The 13274-nt window shown below is 34.7% G+C and overlaps 1 protein-coding gene across 3 annotated transcripts in view; it reads right to left on the bottom strand.

Annotated features, from left to right (window-relative positions):
- Positions 1-13274, bottom strand: part of TRAPPC8 (trafficking protein particle complex subunit 8) — a 135566-nt gene that overhangs the window by 54746 nt on the left and 67546 nt on the right. For all 3 annotated transcript variants that reach the window (XM_020992550.2, XM_020992551.2, XM_078153445.1), the window contains 7 exons: positions 8446-8670; positions 7264-7372; positions 6824-7018; positions 6485-6615; positions 3684-3758; positions 2933-3059; positions 1039-1196 (listed from right to left, as the gene is read on the bottom strand). In XM_020992550.2, the coding sequence (XP_020848209.1) occupies positions 1039-1196; positions 2933-3059; positions 3684-3758; positions 6485-6615; positions 6824-7018; positions 7264-7372; positions 8446-8670 (1020 nt within the window). The remainder of the gene's footprint in view (positions 1-1038; positions 1197-2932; positions 3060-3683; positions 3759-6484; positions 6616-6823; positions 7019-7263; positions 7373-8445; positions 8671-13274) is intronic.

Here is a 13274-nt window from a genome sequence, read left to right as displayed (position 1 = left end):
TTGCCTATGACAAGTAGCCCTGGACAAGTAACTTAACATTTTAATGCTCTAGGCAGCACTCTAAAGCTACAAGTTGAAGAGGTGCCAACTTGCATTAGCAGAGAGTTTCCTCATCTAGCCATTCTCTTCACATGAAATTAGAAGTCTAGTCCCAATCTCTATCTTCTACATATCAGGTACATTTTACCATAGCTAACTTGCCAAAATGATAAATCACAATATAGTACCCAATTTCTTAGAATTTGTACACCCTAATAAGGAACAAAAATTAGGCCTAGGCCTGTGATTTCATTTACATATGTAACTTCTAAGTGAGGAAATTAAGTCCATACAATTTTAGAATTCTATTCTATATAATACCTATCAGGGATGCTTAATTTTTACATAAGGTATTCTTCACATATTCTTCATGAATTCAAGCTTTCACAGTTAAGGTAGAAACAATCCATAAATGGCATTTAAAATCAAATTTATTAAAGCTTAGGAGACAAAGTTTTTCAACGTTCTTATTTCAAGGCTTATGTTACACAGAACATGGATACGATATGCAGCTAGGCTAGAAAGTAAACTCTGTTCTACAGATAACAAAAGTAAAGCTCAACTCAGCTATAATGGAGATTCATCACTCACTGAAAGAAACATGCAGTTTGAGTCACTTGTATAAACTAAGTTGAAAAACTGAGAAATCAAAAAAGGAATGGATAGAACTAAGGATCAAAACCAAAGAAACCGAAGCAATCAGTGGGAAGGTTCAAGACCAAAAGAAAAATAATTGTACATCACTTATCAACTTTTTTAACTGACCTAGAAAACTTCAACTCAGCTTTTCCCATACTTATTTGTCTCAAAGAAATGGTAAACCTGACATGAACATCAATAGCTTACCACTAGCTATATATTCAATTTCTGTTAATAATTCAAACACAACATTGTGAGCCCCAGATATCACTAGGGTCATTCTGCATGCTTATTTTAACAAATCAACCCTTTGTAAGTAGTAATGTTTTTAATACTCATCACTGAATAATCAATCCATACCTCCAATAATGGCATTTCCTCAGTGATAATGGGATCTAAACGGCGATCAGGACCATATTTAATAGATGTTTTCTCTTCTTTTGTGTTATTAAGTCGAGGCCCTTGAATTTCTAAATCCTGCCGGCCTCTTACTGACATTATGTTAGAAGGATGCTTCCCTGAAAAAAAACAAATCAACACTGAAATCAAAGAGTATAGATTAATTGGCATTCATTTAGCATGTCTTATTTTTAAGTCTACTATTACCAATAATAGTATGCTGCTTAATTATTTGTCTTATATGCCTTCATGGGGATTAGGAGGGAGAATGGGAGAGAACTATTCTATGAAACAGTCAAATACAGTCAATGTGTTGGTTAGTTTTGTTTAAACTGTATTTTTCTCTTTATTTTAATCTGCTACAAGGAAAGGGGAAGGAAAATACGTACAAAACAAATACGAAACAAAGGCAAAGGACATCAAGGAAAATACATTTTAATGATTATATATTTCACTACTGCTCTTCGATTACTTTGGATTACTGATAACTATGGAGCTACAAGGGACATCAGCAATCACATAATCTGATTGTCCTCATTTTACAGATGAGAAAACTGAGGCCCAGAAATTAAATTACCAGCATAAATCTATGTAAGTATCAGAGCAGGAATCTGAACTCAGATCCTTGACTCCTTATAGCTTCTAACTAGAAGTCCTCTGACAACCACATATTTAAATCATACTTAAGGGGGAAAAAGTATCTTTGTAGAGCATGATGTTAAGACGCAGTATATACAGTAATACAGTAATGTGTATATATTTTTTCTGTTTGAGTCAGCCTTTAAGTATATCCTTATTGTGTAGAAGGTTTCAAAAGAAAAGGCAAAGTAGTGAGTTTCAGATTCCCTGGAAGTAAAACCTATCAAAAAATTATGAAATCACATTTGAATTAAATATTCAGATGATTTCTGCTAAAATCAAATATAAATACATGAAATTGTGAGAAGATGGCAGCATATGATAGGACCTAGAGGAGTTCAGAATCCCCATTCACACAGCAGTAAAGCTCTAACAGTACCCTAGGAGGGACAATGCTAAAGAAAAGCAAAGAAAAATAGCTATAAGGTCTTCCACAGAGTCCAAGATTGCACAAAAAAAAACACCTTCCAAAATCCTATGGAAGATATGAACAAAGACAAGCCAGGTTAGGTGGAAGGCAAATATCTGAGGAACCCAGAGCATTTATATATAACTTTAAGGTTTGCAAAATGCTTTATATGTTATCTCATTTGTTCTTCACAACAACCTAGTAAGACAGGTTCTATTATTATTCCCATTCTACAAATGAGGAAATAGAGTGAGACAAGTAAAGTAACTTGCCCAGGTGCTAAGGCACAAAAAGGCAGAAATTAAGTGTTAGAAGAAGGAATACCCACAGTGAGATGAAATCACACCACTTGAAATGCTGAAAAACAATCACATCTAGAACTATTTGCTCCTTTATATTGAATGTTTTATTTTTGTTAAAAAGAGTAAACCATGTTTTAATTCTCAATCAGAATCAACTGAATTTGACAACAATGGAAATGCTCAATAGTAGAATTTGCCTGTAGTAGACCACGTAAACGAAAAGGACATAAAATAAAGATAAATGAGAGTTCTGAAAAGAGATAAAATAAACCTAAGAAGGGAAAAAATTAAAAAAGAGATGATGTGTATTTTTAAAAAAATAATAAAAATTAAGGTTGGATTATACTAAAGGGTTAGAATATACTAAAATTCAATTTGCCTTTTTTCACATATTTGAATAAATGTCTTTATCTGGATATGAATGGAAGATATGTGGGGCATACCTAAATTCTATGAGATGAGACATGTTTACTTGGCTATTTTCATTAGGATAACGTTTTATTACCTGTATGACATCCAGGAATAGAGCCAATACCATCCAGCCCCACTGAACTCTGAATAGTGCCGAGATTATAAACGACTCCCAGAATATGAAGTTCCCCTATATGATGGGGAAAGAGCTTTAGCCTTGCCTGTGGAGATATGTCAAGTTATTATTATTGTTTGCTCTTATAATTTCTCAGTTAAAATTATCAAATAAATATATAATCATGCTGCAAAAATACAACGCTGGCCAGTTTAATTTGGGGGGAGTAAGAAAGAAAACAAACTCTAAGACCAAATAATTTTTACTATAGAAAAGCATAATTTTTACTGTCTTAATAATAATTTTCTGCAATTTCATTCTGTAATTCATTTTTGCTTTTCATTCAAGACAAGAAGCGTATCTTCTTCAACCATAATCAGATACAGACATGAAAATATATTCACACAAGAAAAAGTCCAAAATTCCCTTTACCTGGGTAATTTTGAAATTATCAAACAAAAATATCACAAACTTGTTCTCTTCAGCAATTCTGGTTCTACTATAAGACAGAATTCTTTTTTTTTTCTATCTCCAGAGTTTCAGTTTTAACATATTACTAGCAATGCAGTGAGGAATTATAACAATAAGCATGTATAAATAAGGAAAATATAATACAGCATAAAAATTAGCCATCCAAAATAAGCTACTTTGTTCAGATTATTTTTATATCCAGTTTTACTTTCAGTAAGACACAAAATATAAAATGTCAGAAAATGTGACAAATATTTACCACTTTTGTTTCCTCACTATTAATTAAGAATTCTGATATAACTTCAGTTCCAATCATTTCATGTCCACAGGTCACCTGAAAAACAACCATAATATTTATTTTTTAATGATATTTTATTTTTCCCAATTGCATATAAAAACAATTTTTAACATTAATTTTTTTTAATTTGAGTTCCAAACAATTTGACATAGGTTATACATGTGTAATCACGCAGAACATATTTCCATATTAGTCATGTTGTGAAAGAAAACAGGACACCCCCCCCAAATAAAGTGAAGAGTAGGATGCTTCAATCTGCATTCAGACTCCCTACATTCATTCCCTGGAGGTGGACAGTGTTTTTCATCATAAGTCCTTCAGATTTCTCTTGGATCTTTGTATTGCTGAGAAGAGCTACGTCACTCACAGTTGATCATCATACAATATTGCTGTTACTGTGTACAATGTTCTCCTAATTCTGCTCACTTCTCTTTGCATCACTTCATGCAAGTGTTTACAGGCTTTTCTGAAATCATCCTGCTTGTCATTTCTTATACCACAATAGTACTTAATCACAATCATATACCACAACTTGTTCAGCCATTCCAAATTGAGGGGCATCTCTTCAATTTCCAATTCTTTGCCACCACAAAAAAAGCTGATATAAATATTTTTGTACAAATAGGTCCTCTCCCTCTCCACCCCACCATCACCTTTTTAAAAATCTCTTTGGGAAACAGTGGTATTGCTGGGTCAAAGGGTATGCAGAGCTTTATAGCTCTTTGGGCATAGTTCCAAACTGTTCCCCAGAATGACAACCATAATATTTAATAGAAACATTCTAATGAAACAAAATATCACAGGCATGAAAGGCTTTTGTGAAAGTAGCATACATTAGGACACTGACACTGTAGAACCTGACTTCTGACCCTCTCAGAATGTGGTCAGTATGTGACAGAATGCTAATTTCCTTAACAATATGTGTGAAAGAACACAGGCCACTGTAGGAAAACTGTCTAGCATGCAGTGGAAAAGTTGAAGAAATATAAGAAAACATGGAAATATACAATTATAATCTATTACTAATGGTATTTCATGACTAAAGAAAATTCTATTACGGGATGTTTAAAGGACTTACTAAATGGCTTCATTTAATCAGTCATCATTAGAGATGACTCCAGATATCTTAAATATCCAAAACCGAACTCATTAACTTTCCCAAAAAAACTTCTCCTCTTCCAAACTTCCCTATTATTAAGGTACTACCATCTTCCCAGTCACCCAGGTTTCCAACGCAGGTGTCAACCTTAATTCTTCACACTCAATCACCCCATATCTAATAAGTTGCTAAAGACTATCAATTCTGCCTTTGGAACATCTCTCATATACACCCCCTACTTTTCTCTGACTCTTATACCAACATAGGGCAGACCTTCTTCACTTCATACCTACACTACTGCAATAGTCAGCTGGTTGGTCTCTTCCCACTCTAGTACCCCCTCCACTCAGCTGTCAAAGTAATCTTTCAATAAAGTACAAGTTTGTTCATGTCCCTCTCTCCTCTTAACTCTCTCCCCCACCTCAATTCAATAAACTCCAAGAGATCCCGGATCAAACGTAAAATCCTTTTGGGGGATTATAAAGCACTTCATAACCTGGTCCCTTGTACTTTCCCAGTTTTCTTATACTTTACACTTCCTCCACCACCCTGCCCCCACTCCTGCCACCATTCATTTAAAGACACAGTGACACTGGCCTTCTTGCTGTTTCTTGACCAAGACACTCCATCTCTCAAGTCAGAGCTTTTTCACCGGCTATCCTTTATGTCTGGAACTGTCACTCTCCTCATCACCGCTTACTAGCTTTCTAGGCTTCCTTCAAATCCTAGCTAAAATCCCATCTTCTACAGGAAGCCATTACCAATCTCCCTTATTGTGAGGGATTGAAATCTTGTCTGTACATAGTTGTTTACATATGGTCTCTCTCATTAGACAGTAAGCATTCTGAGAGCAAGGACTGCCTTTTACCTTTCTTTATATTCCCAGTGCTTAGTATAGTGCCTGATGCTTAATAAATGCTGATTAAGAGTTTCACATAAATTAATAATACAACTAAATTAAATTCATCTCTTAAAAACACCAATGTTTTTATTTCAACTATACAGAAATTTTTCAAAATCGTTTAGCAACTTATTGACCTTTTTAAGAGAATTACACGAAAAATAATTCAACTTTTTCTTGAACACTGGCAGCATTACAAAAGTGGAATGCTTTTCTGATTGAAACTAATTTCTTCTATTACATTATTTTAACATATTTAGGTTTGGAATGGAGCATAATTTTGCATGAAAGACTGAGCAGAAAGCATTTAAGTAAACCATTTAAATCAGAATGAGTAGCCACTGTAACAATATCATCCTCAAAAACATATTTTAAGTGTAGCTAGGTGGCACAATGGATATAGTACTGGGCCTGGAGTCAGGAAGACTCATCTTCCTGAGTTCAAATCTGGCCTCAGACACTTACTAGCTGTGTGACCCTGGGTACATCACTTAACCCTGTTTGCCTCAGTTCCTCATCTATAAAATGAGCAGGAGAAGGATATGGCAAACATTCCCGCATCTTTGCCAAGAAAATCACAAATGGGATCACGAAGAGTCAGATACAACTGAAAAACAACTCAACAACAACATATTTTAAGTACTTCCCTTAAGAATAAATATGTACCATTCAATGAGAAATCCAAACTTTTGAATATTATTAGACTATCTACTAAGTTATAATTGTGGAAACATTCACTACAAATACCTTTTAATAACTTACTAGTTCTTTTGTTTCTTCATTATCCTTTGAATTTGAACCTTTAGGTTGGAATTTCCAAAGCAAAGACAATTCTGTCAACAAAAGTGGAACCTTCAAGGGGTTTCTAAAAGCCACTTCCACAGTTATTGGTTCTATTAAAGAAAAGCCAACATTGAAGAACAGTGAATAAACAGTGAATAGTTTACCAATTCAGGTCTGATTTGGTTCAATTCTTCACCATTAAAATAAAGCAATAATTTTACCCTCAAAACTGCTAGTTTCCTAATCCCACATATGAAAAAAACCACTTGTCAACTTTAGGTTTAAAAAAATATAGAATGCAAAATTCAAATACATCACCTTCTACTACTGCAAGTGGAAACCTTGAGTTATCTGTATAGCTGTTCAAACAGTATTGTGTTGGATGGAAATTTGATGGAATTATTCCTTTGTTAATTACAGCTACAACTTGCTCTTCAAGTTCCCTCCACTGCTGAGAAGACTCAGAATCATATTCCTGATCAAGACTTACATGAGTAGCTGCTTGCTTTTCACCTAAAAAAAAAAGACCCCAAATTGAGCATACGAACATGACTACTCAAAACAAATGAATGTTGACTGATGCTGATGTGATTTTGTTTTTAAAAAGTTTTAATCACTTTATGAGATTTTTATTGACTTAAACATGTTTGTGCAAGAAAACTAGGGACAATCCAAGAAAAGCCGAGATTTGGTGCAAAGTGTTTATATTCAGGTTACATCTAAGATATAATATAGTTAAAAATAATAATTCCACTTACCTTCTGCTGGTCGTCTGTCATGGCCAAAGAAAACCCGTGTTGCCAAGCTGTTAATATATGGTAAAGGAAGCTGTGGTAAAGGGCCATCTGGAGATAACTGACTTACATTCTAGAAGAGGAAAAAATTTTAAAAGGGGAAAAGAACAACTTTTAAGAAAACATGTTCACTCATTACTATTACTATCTTGAAAATACTAAAGAAAATAAAATACATATTAAACAGGGATATTAAAATACTTGTACCACTCAGATCCTACACTAAGCCTCATTGTGTAAAAGTGATAACACAGGGTTCTTAATATGAACCAAATATAATTTCTGGCAGGTCCTTACCGAGCTGGAAAGGCTTTGACTGCAGGTCAAAAAAAAGGTTGCATGATCTGAAGGTTACCTTGTCTAAGTTCAATTTGGCTCATAATCAGAAAGCTGCTTACCAGATAATGAGTTTTTTGAGCAACATCACACTTCAAACTAAAATATGAACAGGATTCAATCTATATCAGTCAAAGTAGTAGCCATATCAATGAAATCATAGACAGTTTAAATACTGTTATATTTAATTATTAATTCCATTTACCATACTTCAGAAACTACCAACTTAGGCATGACAATAAATTATAACTTTCCTACCAATAAACCTCAACAAAATTGCTGCCCTTTCTAAAAGCTTTTCTGAGTTATTCCACAACTAATCACAAGCAGAGGATAAGGAGAAACACTAATGAGTACATTCTTCTACTAACATGTACCCTCCCTTGCTTTTGTGTAATAGTAGTATTGAGGGAAGAAAGGTGTGAGAAAAGAAAGGTAGATAGCTCAAGAGCAAGGTAGAAGTTGTGAAGGTTAGCCATGACCACCAGAAAAATCATTCAGGAAGCTTGCATTTTGCTGGCACAAGAATGTCCCAGAAATATTCAAAGATACCAAGCTATTTAAAATAGGGGCAGTCAAAACCACAGTCATGGCTAGTGCAGGTTCCTTTTCCATATGCATGAAGTAAAAGGTTAAATGATTAAGAAATACAGCTGTGGAAAAAGAACACTTATTTTCCTCCTTTCACTTAAAATTCAACCTTATAAATGGTTATAAAGGGCTTTTTATTTGGATATATTATTAAAATTGGTTTCAACTTAAATCGAAGTATCAACACTCTTTTAACACCTACTATAAGGAAGTACTCACCTTGTAAACATAAAGATATTCTCTGAGGAAGGCTCCTTGCTGAGCAGCAGGTTGTTTGCTCTCATTGATCAAAATGTGTTTAAAGGCAGACACTGCATTGTCAAGCTGTCGAAGTGTAAATGACTGACGACCAATAGTGAAATTAATGTGATCCTCTGCAAGGGACCAGCCTTTCCCTTTGTAAACTTGCATGGCTTGGCAATAGCAACGTAAAGCATGCTTTTTCTGAAAGAAAATTTCATTAATTTTTACAAGTGTAATATCTTTTTCTAAGTTTTTCTTAAACTGAAATAGATTTAAGTTTTAAAATCAATAGTGTGAAAAATATAAAATCATAGCAATGTTAGGTTAGAAAAGGATCTTAGAGATAACTGACCCTATGTCACATGGTTAATGGCAGAACCAGGGCCTGAATCTGGGTCCTACAATGTTAAATACAATGTTCTTTCCATTATGTTACCTTTCATTATAATATTTATCCATAAAGAGCAAAAAAAGTTCCAGTTAACCAAAGAAAAGAAAAGAATTAGCATTAAGGTAATCTACAACAATAAAGGCATTCAAATATTGTTATCCAATCTACAGATCCTTGTTCCTCAGAATATTTACTAATTAAGATTTACTATAATAATTCATAAGTTTTTCTCCCTAGTCCCCCAAACAAAAAGAATTTCCCTGATTGCATTCAATAATAATTCTATTTTTTTTAATCCAAAAAACTTCTAAAATTCAACACAGGAAATACATACAAACCTTTTTAAGTAAAACAGGATAAGCCCATTTCCAATACAGTATAGTAAAAAGAAGATGAGATGTAGACACAAAGGATCTGGGCTAGAATCTCAGACCTGAAACTTAATCTCTGTGTGACCTTGTAAAAGGCATGTAGCCTTTCTGGGTCTCAGTTTCTGTATCTGTAAAATGAGGGGGTTGAAGTGAATGGCCTCTAAGGTTCCTTCCAGACCTGAATCTATGATATTTTTATAAACCTTAATGAGACCTTGGAAAAATTATTTATTCTAACTCTTCTAATTTATAACCTAAACTTTTGTTGCCTTAGTGATCATTTGTATAATTTTAACAGAACTTGCTCAGATCTTCTTTAATTTTACAGGAAAAAGAAGATAGTGGGGCATAAATATGCTTACAGAAATATTTTATTAGACTTAAATAAAAGAGATAAATATTTATTTGTGAGTGGAAAATACCAGAACTATATAAACAAGACATCATTAGAATTATGGTCATTTATTTTAAATAAATGTCAAAATTAATATGGTTATAGTAATCTATCACTATGTTGCTATACACTGAAGACATAAAAACCATCTCAGTAATGAAATGCACTACCCAACATAAGTACATTAAGGATATGAGACCATCTGATTTTACATTTTGTAACTATAATTTTAAGGCTTATTTTAAAACTATTATTGGATATATGTGCTAACAATAGAGCAATCCTCAGGGGACCTGCATCTATTAGGAGGACCTGCTTGTCTCTCTACCAAGTTACGTAGTCACAGCCTCCTCAGAGTACAGTAATCCTTAAGAGGGGCAGCCTTGCAGTCTGACAGATGAGAGAATTTCACTGCACAGGATAAGCCTATAGTCTGAACAACAGCCAATTAATCTCAGCAGCTAGGTGGGCCAGTGAATAGATTGCTGGCCTATAGTCAGGAAGACCTGAGTTCAAATGTGACCTCAGACACATACAATCTATGTGACTCTGGGAAAGTCACTTAACATCTGTTTGCTTCAGTTTCCTCAAGTGAGCAATGGGTACAATAATAGTACCTTTCTCACAGGGTCACATGATATATTTGTAAAATGCTTAACACGGTGTCTGGCACATAGTAGGCACTATATAAATACTTACAATAGAGAGAATAATAACTATAGCCCTGACCTAGAAGACTTATTGTAAGGATAAAATGAGATAATGAATGCAAATTGCTTTGCAAACCATAAAGTGCTCTACAAATGTCAGTTAATATGATTTTCTGCAAGAAGCCAGCCTTCCCTTTTTAAACTTGCATGGCTTGGTAAGAGCAATGTAAGAAGCATGCTTTTTCAGAAAGATTTCCTAAATATTTACAAATGTAATATCTTTTTCTAATGCTGTTTCCTAATTGTGTCTGGCATGACCCCTGATGTGTATTGGCAAAATAAAACAGAAGGTTACTGCTACCTGAATGATTAAAAATCAAGAGTCCAGTATACCAATACAATTTGCAAATTTACTATGATATAAGACCAAAGCTATCAGAAAAAATGGACTCTAATAAGTTATACTTCATATACTGCATGATTCAAATTATTCTTAAGAAAATATACATAATATGAAAGGTTGATTAATAATTAACTGACATTTATAGCACACTTTAGTTTGTAAAACACTTTGGATATTCAACCATCATAGAGCCCTGTGAGCAAGGGAGTTAGATATTACCAACCCCATTTTACAAGTGAGGAAAAAGTTTTGGAATGGTTAAGCGACTTGCCTATAGCCACATAGATATCAAGTGTCAGAGGCAGAATTTGAACCAAGATATTCCTGACTCCAAAACTAGTACACTGTGACAAAGCTTCTCACAAAATCACAAAAGGAGAGTTAGAAAGGGACCTCAGTAGACATAGTCCAACCCATACATAAAAGTAATCCCCACAATAACATATCCAAAAAATAGCTGCATAGTCTCCAATTCCTAACCTCAGCAGAGGTGAGCCAACTTCTTTTGTCAATATGAGATCTGTCACTCAATTCAATAAACCCTCTTCATTGCATAAAGCATGTGGGTGCTAAAGAAGATACAAAGTTTTGATAAAGCATGGTCCTTGACATCTGAAGGACAGAAAGGAATGGGCTACATACACAGACAATGAAATTACACATAAATTACACATGGCACATTAAAATGGTACAAAACTGATCAGTAAAGGCTATTTTTTTCCTTTTCTTTATTTTTTAGGCAATTAGGGTTAAGTGACTTGACCAGGGTCACACAGCTAATAAAGTGTCAAGTGTTTGGTGTGAGGCCAGATTTGAAATGAGGTCCTCCTGACTTCAGGGCTGGTGCTCTATCCACTGCACCACCTAGCTGCCCCAGTTAAGGCTATTTTAGAGTTCATTTGTTCTTTATATCTACCAACGAGGATGGTGATTTTGTAAAAGTTTATTTTCAAAGGAAAAAGCTAGGTCATATTGAATCTCATTCTTATGAAATGGTATAAGAGACAGCTGCCTAATCCCCACCCCCCCAAAAAAGTACTAGTAAATTATTACTATTAATACTCGGATAACAAAGGAAATTCTTTTTAAGGTTCCATTTCTACACCTCCATAGAAGTCCTACTCCAATGCCTGACTGTGGTATGGAAGCTGAACCTCAGTACTCAAAGACAGGATACATATGCCAGGAGGGTATATATGATGGCAGGTTCTATATTATGCAGATAAGTATTTGAGTTCCATCCTAGTGAAAGACTGTTTGTTATCCAAAGACCAGACTAGCAACATATGCAAAGGCATACAGCTAATACATCAGCCATTAGGTGATGAATTCTTTGGCCACAAAGACTACTAAAACAATGAAAAATAAAATATAGCCCTCAATCTTATTCAGCCCCTTTCTACTTTCCACAGTTATGATAAGAAAGGAGGGCAAAGAATGCTACAAGTCACAAAGTTTATAGAAAGTTTATAAACATTAACTTAATAGTGAATATTCTAGATAAGAGATCTCAGTCCAATGACAAATAAGGTAATTCACTACTGAAAGAACTTCATTACATCAATATTGACATCTTGCTATAAATAAAAACTGAAAACAAAGAAGTTGCAGCCATATGAAAGTATGGCTCCCAGTTTTTCTTCAGAGAGGCAAATAAAAGAAGTGGTAGAAATAGTATCATTGTGAGTACAAACTCACTAAGGAACATTATTTCATGAGACATTTAGTGAACCAACATCTGTTGTAAGGGTTTAAAAGTACAGAAATTTTTACCTTGGTACTCACTGAATTCAATACCAAGACTAATAAGAGTACTATTTGAAATTATGGCTCAAGAAGAAGTAAAAGACACCAAATGCTTATAGATAGCTTAAAGAAATATTTCCAAGAATTGTAGATTCTTTTCTGGCCAATATTTGCTTGAACAGAGGTATAATGCCAGCTACCTCATACTGGGTACTCCAACAAAAACCCGAAATTCATACTAGACCAAATAATGACCAATAAATTCAATGAGAAATTTGAATGAGTTTTTTTTTTTTAGCTAGGCAATGACGTTAAGTGACTTGCCTAGGGTCACACAGCTAGCAAGTGTTATGTGTTTGAGGCCAGATTTGAACTCAGGTCCTCCTGAATCCAGGGCCAGTGTTCTATCCACTGCACCACCTAGCTGCCCCAGTAAGTGCCTTTTTAAACCCCAGCCAATAACCCACGGGAAATAAGAAAGGGAGCCAACAGGAATACCAGTGCCAATGTGGGCAAAAAAGCCTATAACCTTACTATCATGACCAGAGATAAGCCAGAGATGCTTGTAGCCTGCAGGGCTCTCTGTCCAGAGACTACAGGAATGGAGTCCCTCAAAAAAGTCCATAGAAGATTGCGTATTCATAGCTAGACACTTAGAAGTCTTGGGGAACAGTGATGATCTTTGTGGGCATGGCAGCAACCAGTGTGAGCATGGTTTGGATTAGGCTAGCCCAGGACTCCAAGATTACTAGCACCCTATTTTGAGATGCCATAGATGAAAGACCCTGAAGATCCAGCACTCTGAACCTCAAAGATATGGGTGGGCTTAACCCCAGGAGAAGGTCAATAA

The sequence above is a fragment of the Phascolarctos cinereus genome, unplaced genomic scaffold, assembly GCF_003287225.1.
Source record: "Phascolarctos cinereus isolate Bilbo 61053 unplaced genomic scaffold, phaCin_HiC Scaffold_4;HRSCAF=312, whole genome shotgun sequence".
Taxonomy (NCBI): Eukaryota; Metazoa; Chordata; class Mammalia; order Diprotodontia; family Phascolarctidae; genus Phascolarctos; species Phascolarctos cinereus.
The sequence above is the reverse complement of the archived record's forward strand: the minus strand, read 5'-3'. Positions and strand labels throughout refer to the sequence as shown.